The sequence below is a fragment of the Brachionichthys hirsutus genome, chromosome 22, assembly GCF_040956055.1.
Source record: "Brachionichthys hirsutus isolate HB-005 chromosome 22, CSIRO-AGI_Bhir_v1, whole genome shotgun sequence".
In the NCBI taxonomy this organism is placed as follows: Eukaryota; Metazoa; Chordata; class Actinopteri; order Lophiiformes; family Brachionichthyidae; genus Brachionichthys; species Brachionichthys hirsutus.
The window spans coordinates 5,485,340-5,512,512 of NC_090918.1; the positions used below are offsets into that span (position 1 = coordinate 5,485,340).

At 49.8% G+C, this 27,173-nt stretch overlaps 2 protein-coding genes across 3 annotated transcripts; both read left to right on the forward strand.

Moving 5' to 3' along the window:
* Positions 1-807: 807 nt before the first annotated feature.
* cdpf1 (cysteine rich DPF motif domain containing 1) lies at positions 808-1,898 on the forward strand. Its single transcript, XM_068755351.1, has 3 exons — positions 808-940; positions 1,129-1,240; positions 1,387-1,898. The coding sequence occupies exons 1-3, from the start codon at positions 828-830 to the stop codon at positions 1,516-1,518; spliced, it is 357 nt and encodes a 118-aa protein (XP_068611452.1). The 5' UTR covers positions 808-827; the 3' UTR covers positions 1,519-1,898.
* A 1,362-nt stretch (positions 1,899-3,260) lies between these two features.
* On the forward strand, positions 3,261-4,364 carry cdkn1ba (cyclin dependent kinase inhibitor 1Ba). Of its 2 annotated transcripts, none has more exons than XM_068755348.1 (3): positions 3,261-3,760; positions 3,855-4,014; positions 4,264-4,364. In XM_068755348.1, the coding sequence occupies exons 1-2, from the start codon at positions 3,385-3,387 to the stop codon at positions 3,995-3,997; spliced, it is 519 nt and encodes a 172-aa protein (XP_068611449.1). In that variant the 5' UTR covers positions 3,261-3,384; the 3' UTR covers positions 3,998-4,014; positions 4,264-4,364. The 2 variants fall into 2 exon arrangements, with proteins under 2 accessions (XP_068611449.1, XP_068611451.1); XM_068755350.1 differs by having other exon boundaries at positions 3,261-3,751.
* Positions 4,365-27,173: the final 22,809 nt, after the last annotated feature.

Here is a 27,173-nt window from a genome sequence, read left to right on the forward strand (position 1 = left end):
ACATTCTTTTTGATCTTCAGCAGGGAACAAGTTTTGTTTTGATCTGTGATTTTCTTTTTTCTTTTTAAGTGCATGTGAAGTTTTAACACGCAAGTGGAAAACAGATTTGTCCCTGGATGCCACAAAACAGGATGGAACTAGCAGGGATGAGTAGAAGCAAATGTTTCGTACACCAAGATACAGATTTCAGAATATTTCCACCTCAAATACAATAATCATTTAAACTGTTTTTTGGGGGGTAAACATAGAAGAATGTGGAATGTATTCTCCTCAAATTTTCAGGATGATAAAAATCTTTAAATATATTTTTATGTCTCATGCAGTACTGACAAGTGCCAATCTACATTTAAATAAAATATTTTAACTGGGTTTTATTTTGTAATCTCTGATTTGGGCATCCGTCTGATGGAGTTGGTGTTAGCTCTTAGTTTGTTAGTCATAACTGTTCATTAATTATTCACTGAATGTATTACGATCGTTAATGTTACTCGATATAAAAAATGTATACAATTTGTTCCGACGTCTTGGGTTCTGCCCCGCCCGTCCGTTAGATGGCGGTACAACTTCACGAAACATTGTATCTGCGTCCCACAACAGAACCAGGAAGTAACTTTTCCTGCTGCCCGCCCCTCAGCGCACAACTTCCAATCCTATTACTGCAAAATTATGACCCGCCCTATTGTTTGTCGCTGATTGGCTTGCTTTGCGATCGTTCCACAAAACTAACCAACCAAAATCCCTAAAAATACCAAACTAGCCAATCAGAGACACCGTAGGGTGGGTTATGACTTCACAATAGTAGGGATCGAAAGTTAGCAGTCCGAACGATGGAGTATAAATCAATTGAAACCCCTGAAGACATATTTACGTGCCAGTTATGTGATTTAAGTAGCCCTTTTACGTACTTTGGCCAGAAACCTCCAAACACCAGAGCCATTGTGTAAGTGAACGTGAAGCAAAAATACTCCTTTTAGCGCTCTGACGTTAGCTATGCTGCGAGCTAACGTTGCTAGCGGATATGCTAGCGTTGAGCGATTTGTACGTCGCATTTCAGGCGCTGTTTTGGGGCATTAAAACAAATTAATATAAGAATTATGTTATAAATGTGCCATCACTGTCGCCTGTCAGGTTGCTCGAGGAGTGTTTTGTGAGCCGGGACCCCTTCAGTCCGGACAAGGACAAGTTTCTGGTCCTGGGCTCCACCTGCAGTCTGTGCAGCAAACGCGTCTGCGTCGGATCGGTGCGTTTATCCAATTATTAGGACAATATCTGCTGCATAAACGCTCACGGTTGAAACCGAGACACGGGGACACGGGGACGCCCCCCTCGGGAATGCGCATTTGCAAGCATTTAAAGGGTGGATTCCTGCTTTGTGTCTTCTGTCAGGACTGCAGTCTCTTCTACACAAAGAGGTTCTGCATGCAGTGTGTGAACCGGCAGCTGGACCAGTTCCCCCATCAGATCCGGGCCGAGCTGGCCAAGAAGAAGAACCAGCGCTCCCAGCCAGCCGTCTCCTGACACATGGGACGAGTCCACAGGGGAGACATGTCTCCGTGTTGACACATGGGACAAGTCCAAAAAGACACCCCACTGAGAATCTAAGCCTCCTGCACGTTATCGTTTACAATAGCTTCCAGCTAGTAAATAATAAGGTGGGGAGATGGGCAGCAGAAGTTTACCTGCGCTGTGATTCCTTGTTTCCTCGTTTCCTTGTTTCCTTGTTTCCTGCGGGCTTCGTGTGGCTGCAGGCTCAGAACCAGACCGGGTGCTTCATGCCGATGAAAAAGCCTCGGTGCTGCTCCAAAAGGCAGCCTGCCGAGCGCCATAACATTCTGTTATTAGCCATGAAACGTGAAAAATCATCTGTTATAACAAGTTTACAACGAAATACTTGATTATTTTTCATGAACATGTAATAATGTTTCATATAATAAATATAAATGAATGTTCCGACTCTTGCTCTTTGACCTTTTGCATCATCGCGTGTGTTTTTTTTTTACTTCCACACATTCATCCTCTCTTTTATAAGACTAAACCGTTATTAATGCGTAATTACACAATGCGTGGCGGTGGAATTGACTGCGTGTTGTGCAATCGGCGTGCGTGACACAAACACTATGTTCCTCTGTCGCTGACGCGTCGGTGGTGCCGCGGATGAAGCGTCACGTGACGTTCGGCTCTTTGAAGGCCTCGATTGAAGCGACGTGGCGTTAAAAGGCGCCGATTTCTCCCATTTCTGGCGAGCGCTGCGGAGGAACGCAAAGAAGACCGGGTGCAGAGTTGAAGCTGGGACATTCGTGCGTCGGGCGTGCGCGCGCGCGCGCGCGTCCGCGACACGTTTGGTGCATTGCGCCGCTGGGCTTCCTCCGGAGCGTAAAAGAGGAGGAGTCTTCAAAAACTCCACGTTCCGTTTCCTTCTTCGTGTTAACGTTCCAGACGCACGCGCGCGCGCGTTCCCAACCAGACGAGCCCCCGAACCGCCCCCGTGGCACCGGTCTGACATAGATAGGCGGCGTGCCAGTGATGACGTAAGAGCTTTCTGCGCGGATGATGTCATCGTAAACCAGGAGGCAGATCTATGGTTTTTTTGTTTCATGTTTTTTTTTGCGTAAAATCTAATTGTCCTTCGATGACCTTGAAGCCGTGAAAGAATGGAGGCGCGCTGATCGAATCTAATCGAGTGTTTATGTGAATCCAATCCCCCCCCCCCCCCCAGGGAGATAAATCTGTCTCCAGAACGCTTCTCTTATCAGCCTTTATCTGCGTCATCTCGCGGCGCGTGCACGCGGCGTACAACTGACAGTTAATGACGTTTAAATAAAAATAAAATCATTTTATTAAAAGTCCCTCCTGATAATAAATCAGCCGCTAATGGAGACACGAAGCGCGCGCGCGCTCCCGTGTCATTCTGGAAATCGCAAGGCGCGTGTCCGATTGCTCTTTATTGTGCATTTAATTCATCAAAGGGGGGGGGGGGTCAATTAGGCCACGTTCGCGTGCAGCGCCGTCCCGCTTCGTTTCTGTGTCGCTCCCTCGGTGGGCGGTCCTTACGCGCGGACCAATCGCCTTGTCTGTTTAAATAGTCCTTGATGTCAACTTTTCTCCTCCACTCGGAGCTCCTAACGCCATATTGGCTGTTATGACTTGTTGTTTTTATCTGCCTTAACACGGGACTTGACAGGAGTGGCTTGCTTCCCCCCCCCCCCCCCCACCTTGCGCCTTTGGAGACGCCTTATTCAGTTTTGTGCGTACGCGTGGTCGGATGATACGCGCGGAGCATGCACGCATCGCTCCCGCGACTTTGCCTCTGAACGGAATACCACTTGGAAATAGAAGTTTGCGCGTCCTTTGCGCGTCCTTTGCGCGTCCTTTGCGCGTTGTCGCATGTGCAACAAGATGTCAGATGTTCGCCTTTCTAATGCGAGTCCGACATTGGAGCGGGTGGACGCGCGGCAGCAGGACGCGGCCAGAACCTCTGTGCGCAAAAACCTTTTCGGCTCACCTGACCCGCAGGACGTGCGGAGGTGTTTGGAGGGCGTCATCCGGGAAGGCGTGCGGACTTTCAGGGAGGAGTACAACTACGATCCGGTCGGCGAGGCGCCGCTCCCTCCGGGGAACTACGAGTGGGAAGCGGTGAGCGACGCCCCGGAGTTCTTCAGCAGAGCGCCGCACGGTGGGGGGCAGCGGCCCCGGAGAGGCGCGGAGGGGCCCGGCAGAGAGGGCTCCAGGAAGAGAGGCTCGGAAGCTCCAGGTGATTCAGGTGTCTTTAAATAAAGACGCGAGGACGTGCGGCTCTGCGCAGCGACACTGACAACTTTCCTGCGTGTTTGTTGTTGTTGTTGTTTTCCTGCCAGGTCCCTCCTCCACCGAGACTCGCAGTAAAAGGTCGCATACCGATGAAGACGACGATGAAGAGGAGTCGGACGTTGCGAGTCAGGCGGGGAACGTCGCGGAGGATGCGCCGAGCAGGCCGGAGACCGGCGCGGAGGTCCCGTGAAGCACGGCACCATGCAGGTGAGGGCGCGTCTCCACCCCACCGGTGGGCTGTAATATAAAGCATTATAACGCATGTAAAACGTTATAAGCAGGCGTTATAACGTTATAACAGTGACTGTACGCGTGTTTAACTCTCATCCACCTGTAAACGGTTATAATTCAGACACGCCATGTCGACGTCATCACCTTTAAAACCTGTTTTATTCCCCCCCCCCCCCCCCCCAACTGCACCATTCAAGCAGCCTGTCTCCTCTTTCTGCCCCACAGAGTGGGGAGACCTGTCGCTGGTGGAATACTGTAGCCTTTCTCATCATCTGACGGATGGGAGAGAACGTAGCACTCAGCCTTTTCCTGCAGACAGGGAGGGGGTGGGGGGGGGGGCTGTGCATGCACTGAAAATGTACACTATCAAGTTTTGGCACTCATTTCAATTAAATTGCCTCAGAAGCAGCAGACGATGTAGCATTGTGCAAACGGGGTTTTGCTCATTTATTAAAAAAATAAAAAATAAATCTACTACCTATGTTTCAGATGTAGCACGTAAAAAAAACACACAGATTTTTTGTTGTTGTTAAATGTATACGTGTGTGATTTTGACTCGGGAAGTTGCGGTGCAATTTCCAACAGAGAAATATAATTTTGTTTAAGTTGTCATATTTTATCTTTATTCAGGTAAATTGATGTAAGTTTAAAAAAAATATATATGCAGATTTCTTCTGTGGCTTTTTTTGTTTTTGTTTTGTTTTTGGTCCCGGTGGATTTTTGGTTTTGAAGGCTCGGATGGTCACACTGTAAGACGGGAGTGGGGGGGGGTGGGGGTGTCCTCTGAACCGGGAACAGCCATGACGGATAAAGTTTACAGGCAAATTTTGTCTTCTTAGTTCCCCTTTTTTATTTTTAAAAGAAAAATTATTTTTTATTTTGCCAAAGTTTGTGCCTTTTGTTCTGGGGATTGGGGGTTTTGGAGGGGGGGAGGGGCTAAACTTCTGAGCAATATTCAACCAAGTATTTGCTAATAATCCTAAGAATTAGCCGTAATGTTTTTTAATTCGGAGAGTTGCTATTCCAGCGGCCTTTTGGTCTCGCTTCCCGCCAGCGGTCCAGGTTAACGCCACAACGTGTTAAAGTCACTCGGTTACTTATGCAAATATGTGAATCAAAGATTTGTGTGGAATTCATGTGGAACATGTAATTGCACTATTGTTAATTTCTCTTTTCGCAGGGGCAGAAAAACAAAGTGACACTGCCTCCGTTAGTGTAACCCCTTGAAGTGTATACCTGTGTGATTTTTTTTTCTTCTTTTTTTATTTTGAAAAACACTGAAAATATTATACTAACTTATTTATGTGGAGTTTTTTTTGTTGTTGTTCCCGAAGCAAAATTTTTGTAAATATATATTTTCATTATTGTTTTAAAAGTAAATAAACTGTTGCAAAACTGAGCCTAAAAATAGATTTTATACGCTGTGTGTGTTTTTTTTTCTTTTTCCTCGCTGTGTAATTTGACTGATTAAAAAGCTAAGGCGGTGTGAATAATGAGTGTGTTCACTATTTTAATTGCAGGGCACACACTCGGCCCTTCACAAACACTCGAGTGTGATCCGAAGGAGATAGAAGTCTAGAATAATTATCAGTCTAGACATAAAGAAAGCTGCTCCGGCTCCATGATGCCTTTTATTGCCCTCACGGGGTTCTGAGTCATTCCCACACCTTCGCATGGGGTATTTTCCAACAAGGAAAAAGCTTCAGAGTGACTCTGGAATTCTGATCCGGCACACAAGAGTCCATTTTAGCCTGAAATCCGAACATGGCCTCAGCGGGACCAGATCTGGGATCTGCCTCTCTGCAGAAAACAACAAGGGGCGGGCCCGAGCAGAAAGGGAGGGAAGAAAAAAAAAAGCCTTTTGGTGATTGGCTTGCGGCGGCGCCCAATCACAGCCGAGAGAGGAAAAGCAGACCACTTAGCAACCGGCCAATCGGAGAGCGGCGGGGGGGCGGGACCGTCGGCGAGCACAGGCTGTTCTTTTCACAAAACACACACCGCCCAATTAGTTCCGTGGGCTGCCTCCTTCCTGTTGATAGCCGCGTGGGGCGCGAGCCCCACAGTGTCGCGGCTGCCTCGCGCGCCACTGTTTACTAGTGAGCCCACGGCCCGCTGTAAACATTTAAAGAGGAACGACGCTTTTATTTATTTTAAATCTGCTGTGACGTCATTTTGTCTAATTCCTGCCATTTTAAGGAAGCTTTAAATCCGGCGTCTCCAAACTTGGGCCGGTTTTTCTGCGTTCTTTTAAAATCAAATTCACCCGCAACAAAAATCATTCCCACCTCCTATCTTCTGTGGCGGCGCCGCCGTGTTGCATTTTAGAAAGGACGTGAAATTTGTTGTCATAGCAACAATGTTCGGTCATTTGGTGCAACATTGTTTCAGCTGAACTATTTCTGATTTATTTTTTATTTTTACCTCTTTAAAAAATGGAATGTTGGTGAGTTTGTTTAATTGCTAGCACAAAATCTACCCCTTGGGGTATTTCCAGGGGGGTTCCCCCCCCCACCCAACATGCGATTGAGATTAATTGATTACTCCAAATTGTCTCACCGCCACGCGCTGGCGACGCATCCGGGGTGTACCGCGCCTCTCGCCCCACAGCATGCTGGGATTGACTCCTGTGGCAAAAAGCGGAAGTGGATGGATGGATTTTCCTGAAATCACAAAAGCTTGTAGTTTGGAATCCATGATTCCCTAGCTTTGATCTCTGGACGCCGCTCATTAAAAGCACGCTCAGAAAGCGGCTTCCTCACGCTGGCTTTCACTCTCGCACGTTTGAAGAAGTGCGAGGAGTTTAATCGGTCTCTGTGCACCCAGGCTCGCCGCCATCCATCTGCGGCCCGTATTTCCAGCGTTAAACTCGCGGGCCAGTAATCGTTGCTGCAGATAACGAGGAGAAATGGGTCGTAAACGTCTGACATCTTGGAGCCGGCGCTATGAATAGATGTGCAGCAGAGGGCCTACAAAGAATGAGCTCACAATTTGGCAAACTCCACCAGAGGGGAAGGAGCGTTCTCCTTTTTTCCTTCTTTTATAACTGCCCTGTTTAATTCTGGAAATACAACTTCCCCCATCTGTTTCGTGTTGGTATTAATTTGACTTGATTTTTTTTTTTTTACTTCATTTAATTTTTTTTCTTCGGGGAGGGCAGGGGCAGCTTTATTTTTCCGCTTCGCTCCGCCTCACGGTCGTGTGCTCTTGGAGTCGGAGCGATGAGGTGGAGGTGGTTGGGAGAGAAAGAAAAGGAGGAAGCGTGATTTTAAAAAAGAAGGGAGGAAAGAGAAGCATTTTGGCCGAGTGCAGGATGTCAACAAAGCAACTTGCCAATGGGACGGTTTTACACACTGGGTTCGCTCTGGGCGGGGCGACTCATGCAGTGAGAGTTCAGCTCCACCCCAACCAGGGGTCAAACAGACGCATCGGGGAGAAGAGGAGTCGAAACTGCTTGAAACTTGAACCGCCCCCTTCCTGCCTTTACGGAATGAACTCGCGTTCCCTTTACATCACAGGGCCGTAAACATGAACAAATCCATCGGGGGGGGGGGGGGGGGCAGCGCATCCACGCCCTTTAATTCATTTCATCTGGCCCCGGGGCTTCGGCGTCCTCCGGGCAGGAGGGTGAAGTGAGGCAACGATGAACTGCTGAGGTGACTCGCGCTGCGATTGATACCCCGGGGCAAGTCTCCGAACTGAAAGCAGCCTGGAGGCGGTGTAAGTTTGGTCTCACCTGTTACGGAGGGTGAATTTCCCCGTTAATTACTTCCTTGTTTATGCTACACTTTATTTCTTACTGGTAGGAAATGGCCGGTTTCTGTTTCTGTGCGGATTCTACGCGCCGGATCCGTCAGTGTCTCTCACCGAACCTCAGAGAGTAAAACATCCTGAAGATGAAAACTGGCGGCGGATGATCTCTGAACACTTGACCTCTGACCTTGGCCTTTTTTTTGGGGCGGTGAGTAAGGCTTGACCCGAGGACACTCGGCACTCAGAGTTCACGCCGAGGGCAAAACAAGTGCTTGTAAAGCGTGCGATCGCCACTGTGAGAGGGCGAGATCGGGTCGTGACCCTTTCAGGGGGGGGGGGGGGGGGGGGGTGGATGTTAAATGCTGTTTTCTGTAGATTATTAAAATGTTTAAAAAAATCTTTATATATTTTTATCTACATTCTCAGATTGTCTCATAATTTCTCGCCTGTCCTGGTTCAAAGACACCTGACGGATGGGGATCAGAGTTTCCCGGGATTCGTTCCACGCTGCTGACGTTTCATTAAGAGTGAAGGTGAGGCCTTCCAGAATCCAGATTCAACCTGATTCCCTCTTTTTGCCGTCTTTGGAGAACCTGCAGCCAGAGTTGTGTCATGGCATGCCCAGCCCTAACCATCTACTTTAATATACTGACCGTGGATAAGTACCTCATAAAAGCCCAGAGTCAAAAATAAATGCGCGCCGTGCCTTTAAGGGATCACAAAAGTTATAACAATTCATCTCCAGGGGGAAATGAATGTCTCCACCAGATTTCACGACAATCCATTTAATGATCGTTGAGATATTTCGAAGTTGATGTCGAGCAGACCGAGAGTTGCGTCGGGTGGAAATGTGATGTTTAATTAGCATGTCGCTGTCACCGGAGGCGCTATGAGGGTGCTAGCCGAGTCAGGACATTAGAGCATCGGTACTGAATGTCCAGACTCGTGACATAGAAAGTGTGAATGAGCAAAATGAGGTTGTTGGAGTTCACCAGGGGCGTGATCTAGGAAGGTGACTTGGTTACATGACCAGAAGACGTGTGTGAATGTTTTTGTGTGTGAAATCATCCAAGTGTTTTTCACGGCAAATATTCAACCAGATTTCTGGGAATTATTAAATTCCTATACGAATCGCTGGGGATTGTGCCGGAAACATCCACTGTGTTTTTACCATTTATTAAACAAGAGAAGATGAAATGCATCTGAACTTTGTCAGAAGGGTGGATTTGTCTTTAGAATCCAGACCATACTGCAGTAATATATGTCTAAGGTATCTAACTATACTCCTTTCCTTTGGAAATGTCTCCCTGCCCAGTTCAACCACATTTGTGAGACCAGTTCAGCGAGGGGGAAGCGCGTCTTGTTCACCTCCACTGCCCGCATTTATCCCGACTGTCTCAGTTTACCCGGAGAGATGACTCACAGATGTTGAGACTCCACATCTGCAGCTGCAGCCGGTGATTTATCGGCATTTTGGGGGTGATGAAATGGACAGAGCGGCCGGGTGAGTTGGTAACGCTTTTTTTTTTTTTTTTCCACTTGACTTGTGTGGGATTAAAGATGCCCATTAAACTGTGGGATTATCTCACAGGTCAGAGTTGGCACGATAAAAAAACATTTTGCACCACATGCAACGACAGGTTGAACAAGGGAAAAAAATAAAAACTGCACCCACGCTTTGTGATTCTGAACTTCTTTTCACTTTTGCTGGTGAAAAAGAGAGCGAGAAGCGTTTCCTGCTAAACCACAAGCCAAAAGTTGCATTGGTGCTGAGTGGAAAACCACAGAGTTCTCCGTGCAAGTGAATAATATAATTCACCCATCTAAAAATACTACATTCGGGTTTGGGAGAAACACACGTTTGTTTGTTTTTTCCCCACAATAGCGCGATATAAAATCTCGAGTAAATCAGCACGGTCAGCGCCGGCCGTCTCTCCTCCCCTCTGGACATTAACCATCTGTCCACGCAGTCCACGGTGAAATCGACGAGACGCACCTGCATGCGTTTGGACGCCATCCAAAATCATGCCCTCCCCCCCTTTTTTTTTTATGATTGATGATGATGATGATGATGATGCTTTTAGCCCGTGATAAGCCGTAATGCGGTCGTGTCGGTCGATTATTAACTGAAATTAAGCTCTAGGATTACACGTAAGCGATACTCTGGGGTTTCTTGAAGTGGACTGGCACAAAGGGCAGTCGCCGTGGAGCCGATAGGTGAACGGAATCTAATTCGGTTAGATAGAAACACTCCGTCCTGATAAGCTTCGCCTTTTCTATCAACTCCTATGATTTTAAGTTGTATTTAAAGGTTGGTTCTGATTGAAACTCTCCATATGTTCTCATTTTGATTTACTATCTGCGCCGTAATATCACATCTGTACTGTGTTGACGTTCAGCGTAATTTATTACCCCTCCACTTTTCTTCCTACTGCCAGCTGCCAAGTCTTAAACAACATCCTTCTGCAAACGCAAGCCCCCAATGACAATTCCTAATTTTATTAAGTGAACTGCCATCGAAGAGGGAAAAATGTGCTGTTCTCAGCAATTGTTTTTAGAGTTCTGTTTGAAGTCTTGGGCCAATTTTCCATACGTCTCTCTTTTATAATAAAAACTGCTACCCTTCAGAGGTACGTTCTGAACAAACAAAGCTAGGTAGCATGGCCTGTATAAATAAATGTGATTTTATGAGTTCAAGCTGTGTTCTTGTCATGCTAGTTAGAATATAGCTGATTCGCTAATTAGCTATAAGTAATTTGAGTTATGGCTTTCACCAGGTGTGTGAGACGAAAGTTTATAGATAGCGAGAACTTCTAAAGCGTGCTAGTTAGCTGTTGGCTAGCGTAGCTAACGTTTCAAGATGCTTTAAAATAGAGAATCCCTTTGGCTAGATTGGGTTTGCTAACTGTTTCTTTATCTGGCCGCTAGGGGCTCAGCTGGAAGAGAATGAAGTCACGTATCGATCTGTGCTAATGCGAATTAAGATGTATTTAATCCAAGTATGACCGCAACTGTGTGTTTTCGCCCTCGCGTTGCCAGGTCATGTCCGTCACGGTCGAACCGTCCTGCTGAAGTAGATTAACTGAGTTTATGAGCAAATGAGGACAAGTCTTTTATTGTCACATCCACCAGCCGACCACGAGATAAAATCCGACCGCTGAATAACTCGTCCAACTAACCTCGAGGTCGCAGCAGGAATTACAACCGGCGTACGGGAGGTGGCTGTTAATTCACCAACCGCTCGGGCTCATTTCTGCAACTGAGGGAATTCTGAGCTTCCTCCTCGGCTCCGAAAAAAAGGCCTGTAAAGTAGCCATAATTGTTATGTTGATGAGCGATGAGGTTATGTCCTCGGGTGTATAAATATATCTTTACATGATAGCATGGTAGGTAATGAGCAGTCATTATGATAGGGGCTGTCTTAGATTGCAAACTGAGTCACGTCCCAAGGGCTGTAGGGTAAACACACGCACACACACACACCGGGTTGCCAGTTTTCTCTCTGGTTTGCAAATGAAAGCAAGGCGAGGGGGGGGGGGCAGCGCTAAAAGCAGATAGCTGAGATCAGCTTTTCTTTTCTGACGGCGAGGGATGGATGGTGGAGATAAAGGAGAGGATGAGTAAGACCCAGAAAGAAAGAAAGAAATATCAGTGAAAGAAGCAAAAAGTCCACCCAAAGAATGTCTCGGCTGCAAAGACGACTCCGGCCATTAGCCGAGAGGAGGGAGTGCGAGCGCTGGCAGGAACGGCCTCTAAATCAAATGCGTGAAACCAACCGTGGAAGCCATGAATTTGATTTTGACGCTATCTTTGTCTGTTCTGCTATCTTCAGCGCCACTACCGGAGTTTCTGCACCGTCCTCCGCAATCGTACGTTGACTGGAAGCTGATAAAAGCCATAAGCCCTCCGTTATCTTTTTGCACCGCGGCAACACGGATTCAGATTTGCACCAGCGGCCACACCTCTTCTGCTCACGACCGTTTGTCGTCGCGTTCTGGAACTGTTGGCAAAATTAGCCGTTTCTGTAAATGTGCGTTCCGGTATTTTCGGGACTGAAGAGAGCAAAGCCGCAAATATAAATTTAAATCAACAGAGACTGGCGATTAAAGATAATTACACCGGGTTACGTGTGGTAATAGTCTGATGGGTGTTTGTTGTTTCAGGGAGATTGTGCAAAGCATCCGCCCTAAACAACAAGACCGACTGGCGTTGGAGGTGGCGGTGGCGGTTGATGACCCTGCTGAGAATGAGTCCGACTTGTGCTATTAGTCCCGCGGGAGGCCGTGTTCTCATCTGGGGCAATCTACAAAAGCGAGGGAGTGGTTTTTAGCGCCGCTCTCTCTAATGTCCAGCGCTGTTAAAATGCCGATCCACCTCCAGGCAGATTGCCAGGCTACTTCAAAGCTAGCGGGGTCGCGCAAGGTCATTGGTCAAGCTGTTTGTCTTGCTCCCCATCAGGAGCGTAGCCATTGGACCACGGAGGAGGTAGATGGAGGCAGAGATAGGCGGCGGCCTTAAAGGGGGCTGTGCGTGCTTCGCTGAACCCGTTTTAAACTTTCCCATGTGGCCACGCAGAAGTGGCTGCAAAGTGGTCCAGATTAGCATCGTTTGGAGTCGCTCTTCTGCTCACGCGAGACTTGTTTTACACTCGTTTCTCAGGTTTTTTTGTATCACGGAAAGCTACAGTGTGAACGCGGACCAATCAGGAGTTGAGCTGGGATTGATCTTCGTCCAAGGCCAAACGGGGAATAATCCAAAACGACAGATGGAACCGGCCGCTTGCATCAGCTGACGGCGAATAAACAGGGAGTTTCTTTTCTTTTTTCAACCTTGAGAGTAAATTGGAACTGAACTGTTCCAAAAAAAAAAAACAACTTGCTTCCCCACCTGCTTCTGAAAATCTAGAGCTGACTGATGAGCTTCAGGTCATCCTTTGACCCCAAAACTAAACATCCCTGGCGAAGAACCCCTCGTACGCTCCGACATAAGTCATCCGCTGAGGCCCCCGAATTCATTCCCTCTTAAAAACCAGGACATTCAACAGGAGCAGTTAAACCGTAAGGAATGCCGGGAGCGTGTCTCGATAGTTCTCTGGCTCGCTTCGGAGAGGCCAAATGAAAGACAGGTGCTGTTGCCGTGCCCGGGGTCCCGTCCCGCTGAACCCTGAGAGCGAAGCGGCGATGAAGAGCGTTTAAAGGGGATGAAGGGCATATTTCACAGGCAAGAAGGGATCAAACGGGAATGACATGGGCGATTATTGAAAGACTTTTCCCGGCTTTTGTTCCTCCATCTACTTTTTCTGCTCTGTTTTTGTGGCCGAGCCCGCTAATCTAATCAGGACCCGGGATCAAGTGGAGCCCCGTGTGGAAGCACAGCTCGTAGATTCTGGGGTTTTTTTTGGGGGGGGGGGGACTTTGGAAAATATCCAGCTCCAAGGGTGATGTGGGGATGTTCCTCCCCCGCCATTGCTCCGTTTCCCGTCCTCGCTGTTTGACAGGTGCTCCGGCGCGATGTAGCTCTGAGGCTAAGATCGTATCTCTGACAGCTGACTGTAAAGCCTGCTGCAGGTACGCCGCGGGACGTCGCCCGCGGTGATCCCGTGACGAGTGCCGGATCAAGGGCACGTCGACCTTTTGATCTGAGCTAAACGGTTCATAAATGCGAGACATGCCGGGTATTCGATTTCCTGCCAAAAATATACAAACGGCGGGATATTTTCCAAACCGAACCGCCACATGTGGCTGATTAATAACGGGCGCTGGCGATCGCATAGCGCACGTATATGCAATGTGCTCAATGTTCCCCGTCTCAAACGGGCCGAGCCGTCGTGCATTTCAGCTGATAGTTTACGTCCCGACGGACGTAGAAAATGGTCCGGAGGTAACGCAAGCGCGCCTCGTCAGCAGAAGTAGGTTTTTGTTTGTGTTGTGGAGGAGATGCGTGTGTGATTTTACTACGATTTGACTTCACCACAATGTGTGCACATGTGAAAACACGAGATCGCCAGACCGGTCGAGTGAAAATGTGGAACTCAGTATTTGCAGATCTGGTTTTTCCTCTTCTTGTCTTTGTGTGGCAGCTGTTGAAAGTAAAAAAACAAAACAAAAGTCAGATATTCAAGACTATTGACCTCCAGAGGTTCTAAAAAGTCCTTGTTGCAACACAGACCTGCTTTCTATAGCAGTGTAGGGAGGTTTTTAGGGGTTTGTATCCTCACTCAAATTTAATATGTTCCAAGAATGCTTGCATTACCTTAATTTATAGCTTTGCATGTGAAGAATCCAGACGTTTTGTGATTCATACCATCAGAAGGCACACAAACACACAAAGCATGCACACAAACGCGTGATTTTACAACGAGCACAAACGGCCAAACCAGTCTGGCCAGCATCTCGACTCCGATGGTTTCCTTCCGTGCCGGTGGGAGGAGCCGCGGTGCCGACGGCTCTTTGTTCTTTTCAGGCAAGGGCAGATTTAGAGACACATATAAATGAAAACAAACAAACGCAAAAAGAGAGAGAGAGAGAGATAAAAAAAACACACTCCGGGAATCCTCACCAGCGCGGAGCTGCAGCAGAGAGGCCGTAATAACAAGCGGCGCTCCGGAGCTTTTATTCTCGCCTAGCGTGATGCAGATGAGATGGAATTAGACGCCGCTGCATCCACTCAACCGTCAGCAGTCTGTGTGTGTGTGTGTGTGTGCGTGCATGCAATGGGAAGTGTAAAGTCATTTGTGCTTGTGACCTTCAGTCGGGTTACGATAAATGCGTAAAGTTTACAAGTCGACCATAAATCGGGCCGTGCAGGAGGCGATTAAAAGCACATTACAGACAATAAACCTGTGGGACGTGCTCACACAAGGATTAGCTAGTTGTTTTTATATATATATATAGTGATTGATTTGTTCAAGGCAGGTCTAAAGACGACTTCCTGTTATTGTAAATGATTTACCGTTTAGGCTTCGGTATCATCATGTGTTCAGAAACCTTCAGATTTTCTTTTGACGCTGACAAAATATTTGAATTTGTCTTTCTGGCTTGAGCGGCGACATTTAGCCTTTCCATGAAACATCTGGAACTGAATCCCGCATCTGCCGATGCCACGTTTTTTTCCCCCCTGCGAGATGAAAACCATCCCAAGAACGTCTTTTTGTACTGGAAGAACATCAGCAGAAATTGTAAGAGCAGAAGTTTTATACGACGTGCGAGCGATTTGAAGTTAACGGGCTGAAACATCTGAGGCAGTTCGCACGGTCACCAACGTGAGAGTCTCAACGCTGCGTCAGCGGAATCTAGAATCTCCCCGGGGGGGGGGGACCTTCTTCTTCCTCAGACGGTCTCGTTGGTCTCGCTCACGACTCAAATGTAGTCAAATGTATCCCTCATTAATGGTAATAATACCCTTCTGAGGGTATTTTCGGCCGAGAGCGGTCGCCGTCAGATACATTTTTAGCCTGCTCGAACGCTCCGTGTTTTTTTTTTTTTTCCCCAACTCTGCTTGGTGGAACGACCTCAGACCGCAGCACGGAGCGACGTCAGGCCCATTAGAACGCCAGGAGTTCACTAAGTATAGGGAGCGCTCCTCGCCTCGCATGCTGCTCACTCCATCAGTCACGAGGCAGAGGATCCGGCCTGACGATGTCAGTCGGTGTCGTCCCACCAAGCTGTAGCCTCCTGTAGCCTCGTTAGCGTCCATGCTACGCCACACAGCCCGTCCATAGGACGGGTGCAGAATGGGGAAAAGTGGGATCATGCATACTTCCTGCGCAGGTTGAATTTCGCTCGGTGAAATGTGCATTTCTATTGGTCGGACCGCGAGGACGGAGCGTCAGCAGTTTGAGCCGCAGCTTCCCTTCAGTTTCTCGCTGCTCTGCCGACGTATTATTCCTGCTCCACATATAGAAATACAGAAACCGCATCGACAAGAGAACGCAGGAAATTACTGCCATTTTAAAAAAAGGTGGTCAACGAAAGTTCAAGTGTACAAATGAGTCCGATTCGCCATCAAGTTGAGTTTCACTTTCCAGCTGCAGTGAGGCGTTTGTGTGTTTGTGTAATTTGAAGTTTGGCATTTTACACCAAGATGCTTCCGAAGTTTCCGAAGGTCTGATTTCGACCCTCCTCGTCACGGTTGAATATCTCTTCTGCACCGAGGAGACCTTCTATTGCTAATTCTGCTACGAAACTACAGTCGTGTGACGTTGGAAGTCAAAACCGCAAACGGGCGACGATTCAAACGCCTCAGCTCAGCTGTGCGTCGCCGTCGCCTCCTCAGGATCGGCGACGCGGTTCTGCTACGAACCTTTTCGCTAACGGTGAATGATTGCGTGCTGTAGCGAACGTAGCATGGCGGCTTGTACCTCCACAGCGAGCTAGAAGCGCAATGCGAGCGGGAAGAACTAAATCTGAGTTCTTACAATGAACCCGTTTGTTCTGGCGCCGCTGCCGAGGGACTTTCCCGTCGATTTATCGGTGCGTGGAGAGCTTACTTAGTTCTGTTTACAAACAGAAACCATCTGATCGCGGCATGAAAACACGTTGACCTTTCGGCGCAGATAAAGCGGGCTCTGATTGCCCGTGAAGGTGCACCCACCGCCGCTGTGCAGTCACACAGATCGGGATGTCGAATGTTCCGGAGATGGGCCGGGCTTCAGGACGTGTTCCGTGAAAGTCCCGACTGAGTCACGGGACCTGTCGAACGAGAACCGCCTCATTGTTGGAGATGCTAACGGCTAGGGCCGTGCCCTTCGTCAGCTGATGCAACACGCCCGGCGCCGCGCCAGCGCAGTTCGTCGGTGGCACGCCAGGGCGACTTCCGCGCCGCGATTTACGGTTCTTTGCACGAATCACGCTTGACTTTCACACAGAAGACTCGTTTTTACGATCCGTAAAGTCGCGCGATGGGTTTTGTTACTCGCGTGACGTGACTCGCTGAACCTTTCGTGACTTTATTTGCGTCTAGCGATGCTCTCGTCAGGCGCTTCGGTTGCCATGTCTGTAGCATGACTCAGCACTAGACTCCGTTCGCAGGGCCGGTTTGTCTAGTTACGCCAGACAGTTGGGTGACGTGACTCGGCTTATTAAGCCTCGCTATGTGGAGATGAGTTCCTGACGGATGAAATACCACGGCGCTACGCTAGCTTCTCATTAGCGTCTCACCCTCCCATCTATCTCTTCTAGAGCCTCAGCCACCCGAACCCGAACCCGCGGCACAATCTTGACGTCTTCACTCATAGATATTTCTGTTTTTCATATTTCCGCAGCGATAAAGGCTTAAAAAAAAATACAACTCGGCCGGCATCGTACCGTAAATGTACCTTATATGGCCGGGGCGGTTTGGGCCTTTCTGCTTGCGTATAAAAATAAACAAGCATGCTGTCATCACGGAGGCTGTTGCGTTCGAAAGCCAGGCAATTAAAAAATGTGCTGATAGTAGCAGGGCAGCCGCCGAGCGCTGATGCGATGCCAGGCCTCCATATGTGCAAGGGGGGGAGAATGAACTCGCCGCCGAGGTCACTGGAAAGAATGCCACATGTGTACATTTATATTTTTGTATTTGTATTGTAGCGTCCGTCGGACGCTGGAATAAGCACACGGCGGATCTCACAAAGAGCTTTTAATGAATGGTCACTGTCGGCCGTAACCACGCCACAACAACAGAACGGGTAACTCTGTCCCTAACTCCCGCAGCTCTGCCGTTCTCCTCCTCCTCCCCGCGGCACCCCCACACACACACTGCCCCTCCTCCCTGGATGCCTTTGCGGACTCTCTGCAGCGTAGGAATAATGAACACTCCTAAAACATGAACCGTTACAGTATATTTGCTCTGTCGATGTCACAATGCTTCAGGCTGTTTGCTTGCCCCGTGCGCCTGGCGAGCGTTAGCGGCACGCCAATTACAGTAAAAAAAGGACGCCCACTATTTGCAAAGATTACATGGTAATTTCAACGGCTGCGGCGTGGCGGCTTAATAAGGTGCTAGCGAGGCCGCATTGTGTAGCTTCTACCAGATTTACTGAATGAATGGCGCCGCGCGCGTGCAGGCGCACGACTTCGGACCGGTTTGAGACGTGGCGTGCGAGCGGGCTTACGAGCTCAGGGCTGCACGCCGACTCAAAAGATCCCAGGAGAGCGAGGTCGACACGCGACGCTCTGTTCCCTGCATGCAGGGTGGCCCCACGCCGCTGCCCGACACCTGGGCAGGTAAACACAAAGGGGAAGTTGTACAAAACCGTACGGGCGGGTCGCTTTCCACTCTCGTGCTTCCAGCCGTTTGGGAATTCAAATGAGGTGGGAAGTGCTGCACGTGAGGTCCAAATGATTTGCAATGCAAAGAGCGTTCATGTTGCTAAAGGTGATCCAAGCTGGGGAAAACAGTGTTGAAGCTAATCGTGTGGCATTGTTTGCACGTAGCTCTTTTTTATGTCTTGAGTGTTTCTTTGTCCCGTCACGGCTCGATGCCACCGACAGACACCTGTGTTAGCATGCATTGATTTTTGCATGCGCCAAATTTAGTAAGTAAATGTGCTTTAAAGCCTGCAGGGTGCAGAAGACGTAGCTTTGCTAGGCGATGTGACTGTCGCTAACAGAACTGCCTTTAGTAGGCGTGAGAAATTCAAACCCCCATGATCATGCTAATCCGATTAGCATTCACTACCGTAGCTTAGAATTTGTTGTTCTGCACACGCACGTGTGAAAAGGCCGTAAAACAACTCGATCACATTTAATAAAAAGCAAGAGATCAACTCCTGTGCACGATTATAACAGGTGGACCCCCCCCCCCCATCTCTTTGTTTGCTATAACACAGCTGTAATAAATCCACATGCAGCATCTGTAGCCTGCAGCGTTCGGCTTCAGACGGGGAGTCGACTCATCCTCGCGGGCGTAAAGCGAAGCGAACGGAGACTCGGCTTGTCTGAACGCTGCAGCCTGAGCTAACAAGAGTCCTGTTTGGTAAATGATGTCACCGAAACTCACCTTGAAGGAAGGACGCCGGAGCAAACACCGCTGCCCTCCGCGTCATGAGCACACAGCTTATCAAGCTGAGGTCATCAAGTAAAGAGAACACGCCTCATTCGTCTCTGATCATTTATTCTAATCCAGACCCGTGTCAATAAGATCGAGAGATCCGCTGGTTGCTGTCGCCTTCAGCTCGCCATTACTGGTTTGTTGCTTATTTCAATCCAGAGGAGGAGAAGGAGGAGGAGGAGTTACGGCATCCTCGTCTGGAGGCAAATAAACAGGAAGAGCTTTCACATCCCAAAAACTGCACGTGTGCAGCCATCAAATATCCGGAATCCGTCCTCAAGGCCGACATTTGCAAAACGAATTATTTCAGATCGATGAAGAAGGCCGACCTTCAGTGTCTTTTCTTTCTTTCTTTCTTTCTTTTTGGGCCAAATACTCGTACCTGAAGTCACCTGCAGCGTTCCAAAACGAGCCGGATAACTGATCCCGCCAGCCGGCTGGTGCTGACGGGCCACGGGTTTGTAAGTGATGAGAAGTGGAAAGGGAGGATGGAGCGGGTGGCGAGTGGCGAGGTGGTTGCGCTGAACGCTGCCACGAGGCTCCACGTCTGAGCGACGGCTCCTTCTAGCCGTCGTTCCGATCTTCTCTTTACGAAGCGCCGGTCATAAATTCGTCCGGATGGAAAACGTCTCTAATTACCAGGAAACCGATGTAAAAGCCACTCGCGCCACCTTTCATCGTCTACTTTGTCCCGCAGGCTCGCCTTCACCTTCCTCCCCCCCCCCCCCTCGTGCCTGGACTCGTCTCTGTTTTATGTGCACGAGGAGCCGAGCGCACGTCTGTCTGTCTGTCTGGACCGCAGGCAGCACGCGAGGCTTCCACCCGTCCTTTAATGCCTCCGGATCAGGAACAGGTGGTGAATAGAATTCCGCTTGAAGTCCACGACGACGCCGGTTTGCACGCTCCGCTCGAAGGCCTCGAGTGGAAAAGAAAAGTCTGGGACTTGCAGGAAGCGATTATGGGATTAAACGAGTGTGAGGGAGCGAAGCGTAGATTTTCACGGGTTTAAAAAGCACACATTAACATTCCAGCGCTCCGCCTGCACGACGGGAATCATTGCAGCCCGAGAGCAACGGGAACCTTCCAGGGATGTCGGCCATGCAAGCATCCTTGACTGGGCGTGTCTCAGTGGGCGGGGCTAGAGACAGAGTGTACGGAACGTACCCGTCCTGCGCTAAAGCACGGCGAGGAGCCTGGCGCCGGCGTTTATCGTGTTTATGTGGGCAGTTAAAATCTTCGCCCTTGAAGAATTTGCTGCGTTTGCAGGCACAGAAATAATTTACTGGGTAATAAAACACTAATAAGTTGTTTAATAAGGGCATCGGGACCGGGTCACCTGTAGGTGAGGAACATTTACCCCCCCCGTCCTGACCCCTCTCTGACCCTTCGGATGTTCCAGAGAGAGAGAGAAACCAAACCCACAGCTGATTCCAACTGGTGAGAGCGATGGAAATGCGAGGGGGGGGGAGGGCCTGGTTTAAGAAGCGGCCTGTGCTTCAGTCTGGGTGAAGAGAAAGTAGGTGCTTGGGGGGGGGGGGGGAGACAGTTGCACACTGAGGCGAGTCAAACATGAGAAATTACAAGCTTCAATTTCATTATCTGGTGAAAATGTGGCGAGCGTGACCCAAAAACCTGAAGCGGTAGAAGCTACCCCGACAAGGTCCTGATTTATGCACCCTTGCGGGGGCAGGCCCAGAGGTCACAGAGGTCACTGCGTTGCCTTTGAATCATGTATCTGAGTCACCGGACTTTCCTTTAAAGTGACAAAGGTCGACTCGACGAGTCGGCTACAGTCCCAGGACCCGTAAATGCGAAGTCCAGTTCCCGGTCCTGCCCCTCCCCTCTTCCCCTCCCCTACTTCCCTCCCTTCCTGCTTTTCCCGCCAGTTGAGATTTTTTTTACTTCATTCCACAGGCATCCCCCCCCCCTCCTGCCCCCCCCTTGACAAATAAACAGGACTCACGTGAGCGCCTCTTCCAGCCCGTCTGCAGAGGAGGGGACACCGCCCTGTCTGGCCTCTGTGGAAGCTGGAGGCGCTCCGCGATTGGCCGAGGCAGGGGGGGGGGGGGGGGGGCGGCAGCCAGAGGAACTGCAAGTGGCAGACATGGATAACAAGACAAAAACACGGGGCGTCCTGCCAACCGCTGTCCCGGGGGGGGAGTGGGGACTGAGTGCCTGGCTGGCTGGAGGACAAGTCGGGGTGAAGGGCTTCACTGGAACACGATGTCCAGCACATCTGGTTTGTCGCTGCATGTCGGATGCTCACAAAGTGCATGAGAAGTAAAGGATTCCCAACAGTGAGCCCTGGTGCATTTGGATGGACTTCTATCGTTTTTGGAAATCCAATAGTTGTTGAATGGAAGTTATTTTTGAATGGCTAAACGCTTTTGGGAGCCGTCGAACAACAGAACGAGTCTCCCAAAGTCCGAGCTGGTTCAGACGGGTGACCGCTGGACCCGTACCGTACATCAACGAAGCCGTTAAAATTCAAGTTGATGCATGAACACGGCGACCTTTGCTCGGACACTTCCTGCATTTCCCCGACTTCAAAAGCTCCCGCGGAGGATTCCGCGGAGCCGTTTGTTCCTTCCCCGAGGATGTGATGCTGCAGGAATGTGAAGAACGTCCACTGTCGGGCATCCTCGGATGACCTTGGGGTCGCCGGGCAGCTGCAGGAAAGTCCTAACGACGGAAAAGAACGCGTCCATCTGTCAGACGGTGGCGTGCGTCTTTCGGAGGATCATAAGGGGGGGGGGGGTCAGGCGTGATGAACATGACGAACGGTGTTAAAGACAATGGGAGAGTCTGTAGGAAGGGAGCGCTTGTTGGCGTGGACGGGCGGCGGCGGCGGATGAAAGTACGGGTTCTTGACCCGGACAGAGCATCAATCAGCTCAGTTATTGGGTCTCACGCCTTCCGGGTAGAAAACGCCAAATTGGGCGAGTTTCCGCCTGGATGATTAAACCCGACTTATTTATGTGGCGCTTGATGGAAATGTCGCGTCCTGTCGACAACAAGCAAGGCGAAGGGACCAGCGTGCCGTTTCTCTCGCTGGCGTCGTCGTCGTCCTCCTCCTCCTCCTCCTCCTCTTCCTCTTTGTTCTGAATCTGAAAAATAAATAACCTCTCCTTGGGATTTTCAAATGAGTCAGCGGATCCTTTCATCACGCGCCGATGTGTCGGCGGGTTCAGGCGTTCGTAATGCGATCCGGGCTCCGACCTTTGACCCCCCCCCCCCCCCCCCCCCCCGTGGCCAAGGATCTGCATCCTTTCGTCTCTCATGAGACACTGAGTCTAAACGCTGCCAGGCCTCCGAGCGTAGTCGTCCTCGCCAGGCGCTCCAGGGACGGTCCCAATAATCCGCCATTCACCGTTCGGGTTTGTTTTCGCGACTTCTTTTTGGAATCTCTGTGTCTTTCCTTTCTCGTACAGAAACGTGATTTTGTGATTTTAGCCGCCAGCCACAAACCCTTCTCCTTCCCTTTCACTTCTCCTCCAGCCAGCGGAGGAAGCTCAGCGAGAAAAGCAACGTGCTAACGAAGTTGTTCGGCGGGGGGGGGGGGGGAAGTAAGTCCTTCGTAAACACGACTTTGCCTTTGCGCGTGAGAACGACGCCGCGGGGAACTTTTTAAAGGTGTCAATAAGCAAAGTGGGTTTGCTTGATTCCTAAATGCGCCGTTACACGGACGCCATTGTTCCGCAATGCAAGAGCGAAACCGCTCGCAGCTGAAAATAACTCAAAGCAATCGTGGCGGCGTTCCGATTGCTCCGGGATGAACTTGTAAAACAAAAATAAATCTGGTGCAGGAACTCTGGGGAGAAACTCGTTCGGTTCTTGCATGGCTTTCTGGGAGTTTAGCTCAAAGTGTCTGAAGACAAATGAGCAAGACGAACACGAACCGGTCGCCCGACGGATGCGGCGCCCGCTGCAGGGCGTGTGGATGTTTGCCGCCGCTTGTTTCGCGTCTTCGGCGGTTGTGTCTGAGTGACGGCCCGGGGGTTGCTGTGTGATACACCGAGATACAGACTGTTGATAAATCCCGTCTGGTGCAGCTAAAACCGCTCGGGGCTGTGAAACCACCGCTGAGGTCGGAGTAAAGAGGAACTACAACTGTCATGTTCAGAGCCTCAAACACGCAGCCAGCGCCGGGCGGAGCAACAAGAACGCAGTTTGGGATTTAAACGATTTATACTATTCAACATAAGAAGCTGCTGCAGGCTGGAAATTATATAATCACTGATTAGCATCCCTCAGAAGAAGGTCCGTCTTTATAGCCATAGAGTTCCAGATTCCGCTCCTCAGACGCAGATCTGTGAGGAACCCGGTTCCAAAAAGACGTCCTGGAGGCCGTCCCAGAATGGAATCCTGGGATCTGAAGGAGGCGGCTGCTGCAGGTGACGCAGGAATATTCCAGAACTGTCTCCGTGTGGAATGGGATGAGATTTCCGCAGGAACCAGGAGCTGGAGTCCGGCTCTGCAGCTAAAGGGTCTCCAGAGACTCGAAGAGTCGGACCATTTAGAGACGCCGCTTTTCTGTCTCCTCCTCCGCTGCGATGCGTTTATTGTGTGAAGCGATGCTAGCCTAGCTCGCCCCGACCTGGCAGGAGCTGCGAGCAGGGGGAGGAGCATGTGGAGGTCGCGGGGTTCGTCCACGCTCCGCTCGCCGTTCACGCCACAGAATCGCGCCGAGCTCCTCCTCCGAGCAGACTTGCCACACGCCAACCGTCTGAGTCAGACGGCGGGCCGCTTAGGAAATCCAGGTTTGCCACATCGGCCTTCGCCGCTACATGGAAAGAGATGCAATTCGAACCCTCGTCTTTCAGCGTAGAGCCCGACTCACCGGCGGGATGCGAACCAGACGCAGGTGGCACGTGTGTGTGTGTGTGTGTGCACCTGTGCAGGCCCCAAGCCTGCACCATTTAGATTTCAGGGACCAGTTTGTCCACCATGAAGCCTTTGGTAGAAGTTCTAAAGCAACACGGGCCGACACGGCGGCGCATTTCTGCTCAGATCGCGCCAGAAGGGGGGGGGGGGGGGGGGGGGCATTTGGATACCTCAGAGTGTAATCTAAATCTTGAGGGGAGCGTAGCGCCGCTTCGTGCAAATAAAATAAACCATCTGCGCAATTAGAGCGGAGCTTTTTAATTGTGCTGCAGCAAGTTCAATTCCCTTCCAGCCAACGGCCACGATCTAAAACCCGCAGAACGAGTTGATCGGCGCTGATGTGATGCGTAGCGTAAGTGTGGGGTAAGTGCTGCCCATCGCTCCGCCTGTCAGGTTGACCTTCTGCAGCATTACTCACAAAGCGGTTTACGTTCTTTCAGGAAAACTTCCTGCTCTCGCTGTTTGTTGTTTGTGTTTTTTGCTGTTGCCATGGTGACAAGTTGAACTGTGGTTCATTCTGTGTGTGGGATTTCTTTCGGATGAGGCATACCTCATAAACTGGTGGGGGGGGGGTTAAGCATTTTAAAACGTAAAACATTTCCTCTGATATGAAATCAAGAATTACCATCTTTAGAAACAGCTTAAAGAACGTGTTCTTTAAGGGGTGGCGTTTTCAGCGGTGCACTATGTCTAGGCGCAGTCTTTGGACGCCTTTGACATGCATTAAACGACAACGAGACATCAATTCAAACAAAGTTGTTAGTTTAAATCCCACGCATCGGTCTTCATTGCCACTTTGTTTCAAATAGGAAAACGGGGCCTTCTCCTTTGACCTCAGCTGCTGCAGACTTGAACGCACTCAAACTGCCCCCTAGTGGCCGAATGACGCGTAGCTCGAAGACAGGGGTAGGTCTACATGACTTAAACATGTACATATTGTTATTGCAGCTGAGCTGCATCAAAGTGTGGCAGGGGCGCAGACGGGGAAGGAGTGGCGTGGCTCGGGGCGATGATCTGCAGACGGTGCGTGGATTTTTTCTTTTTTTTTAGAATGGAGTAGGACTGGATGGAATTTCAGCGAGTCGCTTGCAGCGGTCTCCATTTCCTGCCAGTCGTCGTCTGGTAGGAAATCAAACTCATTTCAAAAGGTTCAAGGACAAAGCCGGTATCTGCTGCGATGGGGGGGGGAGGAGGTCAAAGAACGCCGCGTAGCCAGTCGTTCCGCTATTTCGCGCCCATCATCCGGTGAACTTTGGATCATTGGATCACGCGGCGAAGTCGACACGGTGCTCCCCAGCCCTGCACGCAGCACAATCGCCGTCTGTACTTTCGGTTTGGCCCTCCGACACTTATGACCAGTCAGATGGCTCGAAAGCTGCCTGTGCCAGAGTCACATGACGGTTCACCACTGATCGCCCAGATGTTTCATAACGTTCGCCCGCGTTCAGCAGCTGGATCCTGCCCTGCAAGGACGGACGGACCGACTCGCTCGAGAAATCGAAGGTTCTAAAAGTCGAGAGCGGTTCATATCGAGGTTCTAACGTAAGGAAATGGTCAAACGTCTTCTTGTTAGCGTTGTAGCTTTGAGTGTGACATTTTGCACCAGAATGCCAACACTTCCTGCTCAGCCTGCTGTTTCCTGCTTCCTAATACAAACCCCCCCAGTCTCAAAGGCAAAGCCCCCCCCCATCGTTCTTCCTGTCTACAGTGCATCTACTTCTGCTGCCCTATGTCCACTTTCAGCCAATTCTCCCTCCGCTTCCTCCATTGCTTCTCTGATTTTTCTCATCTCCTTTCTCCCTTCGGCATCCTGTTAGATTTAGCTGGAAGCCAGAGGTACCAGATGGCACCAAAACGGGCCGAAACCGGGCTCCGAAGGACGCGCAGCTGTGTAAACAGATTGTGTGTAAAAAATAAAAAAAAAAGTAAGCTATGTGGCCGAGCGCAAGGGCCGCGACGAGAAGGAATATTATTCATAATGGCAATAATGACAGGGGAAATACTTTAGCATGAGACGTGACAAGGAGCGAGGGAAAGGCTACCACACACACACACACACACACACACACAGCATGTTTGATACAGATGCTCAAATAGAGCATGCGATTCGACCAATCAAACGAGGGGAAGTATCTGCACGACACTGATGCGTCAAACCTCTGTAAGGCCTGCATATATTAAATAAAATGCTAGCCACGTAGCTTAGCTTAGCATAAGGAGTGGAATCAAAGGGGAAAAAGCTAACTTTATTTAAAAGGGCATACATTATTCTCTAAAACCAAATACATCGGCCATTTCCTCGTCCTCGTCACGTCTGTTCCGTGCACATTTTTGGAGAACCGGGCCGTTCCGTGTTTGAGCGTTGAGTGGATTTTAATAGCTTATCTCGCAGGGAGCCATTGGCCCATTCACTTTTGCTTCAAACTCCAAAACAACACTCAGGCCCACTTGAGAGTCCTCTTGGCTTCGGATGAGTCTTGCCTCTGGCGCCGAGTCATCGGCGACAAGAATCTGGCCGCCATCCAAGGACAATATTTGTCAGAATAGCCTCGTTTCTGGCTTTTACTGTTTATTACATTCTGCAGCCTCCATTTAATTCCGACGTGTTGTTTAAGAGTCGACCAGACGTTCTCTGTTGTGCTTTTAATCGCTGCTAAACACGTTCCGACGGTGCAGCGAGGCCACGGCGGTGAGGGAAGCGACTAAAGCGAAGGGCTTCGACCCAGAATCACGAACCGCGTTTGAAAAATGAATCTCACCCTGGATGAGATTCTTACGTTCTTTGCTTGTACTTTATAGAAGAAGAAGGAAAGAAGAAAAGATCCAAAGAGGTGAATTCATTGAAGGATCCGAATCCAGCCGGGCTAAAGCTCCTGGCTGCCGTGGCGAGCGGAAAGAAGTGGTCTTCTGTTCAATTGAATGCTTTAAAAAAAAAAACTGTAAGCCTTTAAGTCAACACTTTGGGTTCAGTGTGATCATGTGACGGACCCAAATATGGGCCGAGTTTAGATTTGACGGCTTCCTGCACCTGTAGGGTGTGTGTGTGTGTGTTGTGTGTGTGTGATTAGACACACACTCGAACTACGCTGAAAACACTTGACTGGGTTAAACTCGTCTCTTAAACTCGAGTCTGACTTTTTCCAGCACATCGGTGCCAGGACGCCGCTCGTTTTTACCGCCGGCGGTGTATCAGCGCTGCCACGGAGTGTTTTGACTGTAACTATCTCAGAATTTACTCCAGATATACACACAACATTCTTCCTCGGCCGAGCGTATCTTTTTAAGACATAGTTAAGTCATTACTGGAGATTTTAAAATAAACACATCCGGTGCACAGACTCGGTTTTGTGTCCGGAGAACATGACACATGAGCTCGCTCGGGAGTGAGGTGGAGCGCTGCTCCGGGCTCCTGTCCTGCTCCTGTCCTGCTCCTGTCCTGCTCCTGTCCTCCTCCTGTCCTGCTCCTGTCCTGC

What these genes read in the sequence shown, in the direction of transcription:
- cdpf1 (XM_068755351.1), top strand. Translation starts at nt 828, where the DNA reads ATGGAGTATAAATCAATTGAAACCCCTGAAGACATATTTACGTGCCAG. An exon ending in CCAAACACCAGAGCCATTGT is followed by an intron (nt 941 to 1,128) that starts GTAAGTGAACGT and finishes GTCGCCTGTCAG; the next exon opens with GTTGCTCGAGGAGTGTTTTG. An exon ending in AACGCGTCTGCGTCGGATCG is followed by an intron (nt 1,241 to 1,386) that starts GTGCGTTTATCC and finishes GTCTTCTGTCAG; the next exon opens with GACTGCAGTCTCTTCTACAC.
- cdkn1ba (XM_068755348.1), top strand. Translation starts at nt 3,385, where the DNA reads ATGTGCAACAAGATGTCAGATGTTCGCCTTTCTAATGCGAGTCCGACA. An exon ending in GGAAGCTCCAGGTGATTCAG is followed by an intron (nt 3,761 to 3,854) that starts GTGTCTTTAAAT and finishes TTTTCCTGCCAG; the next exon opens with GTCCCTCCTCCACCGAGACT.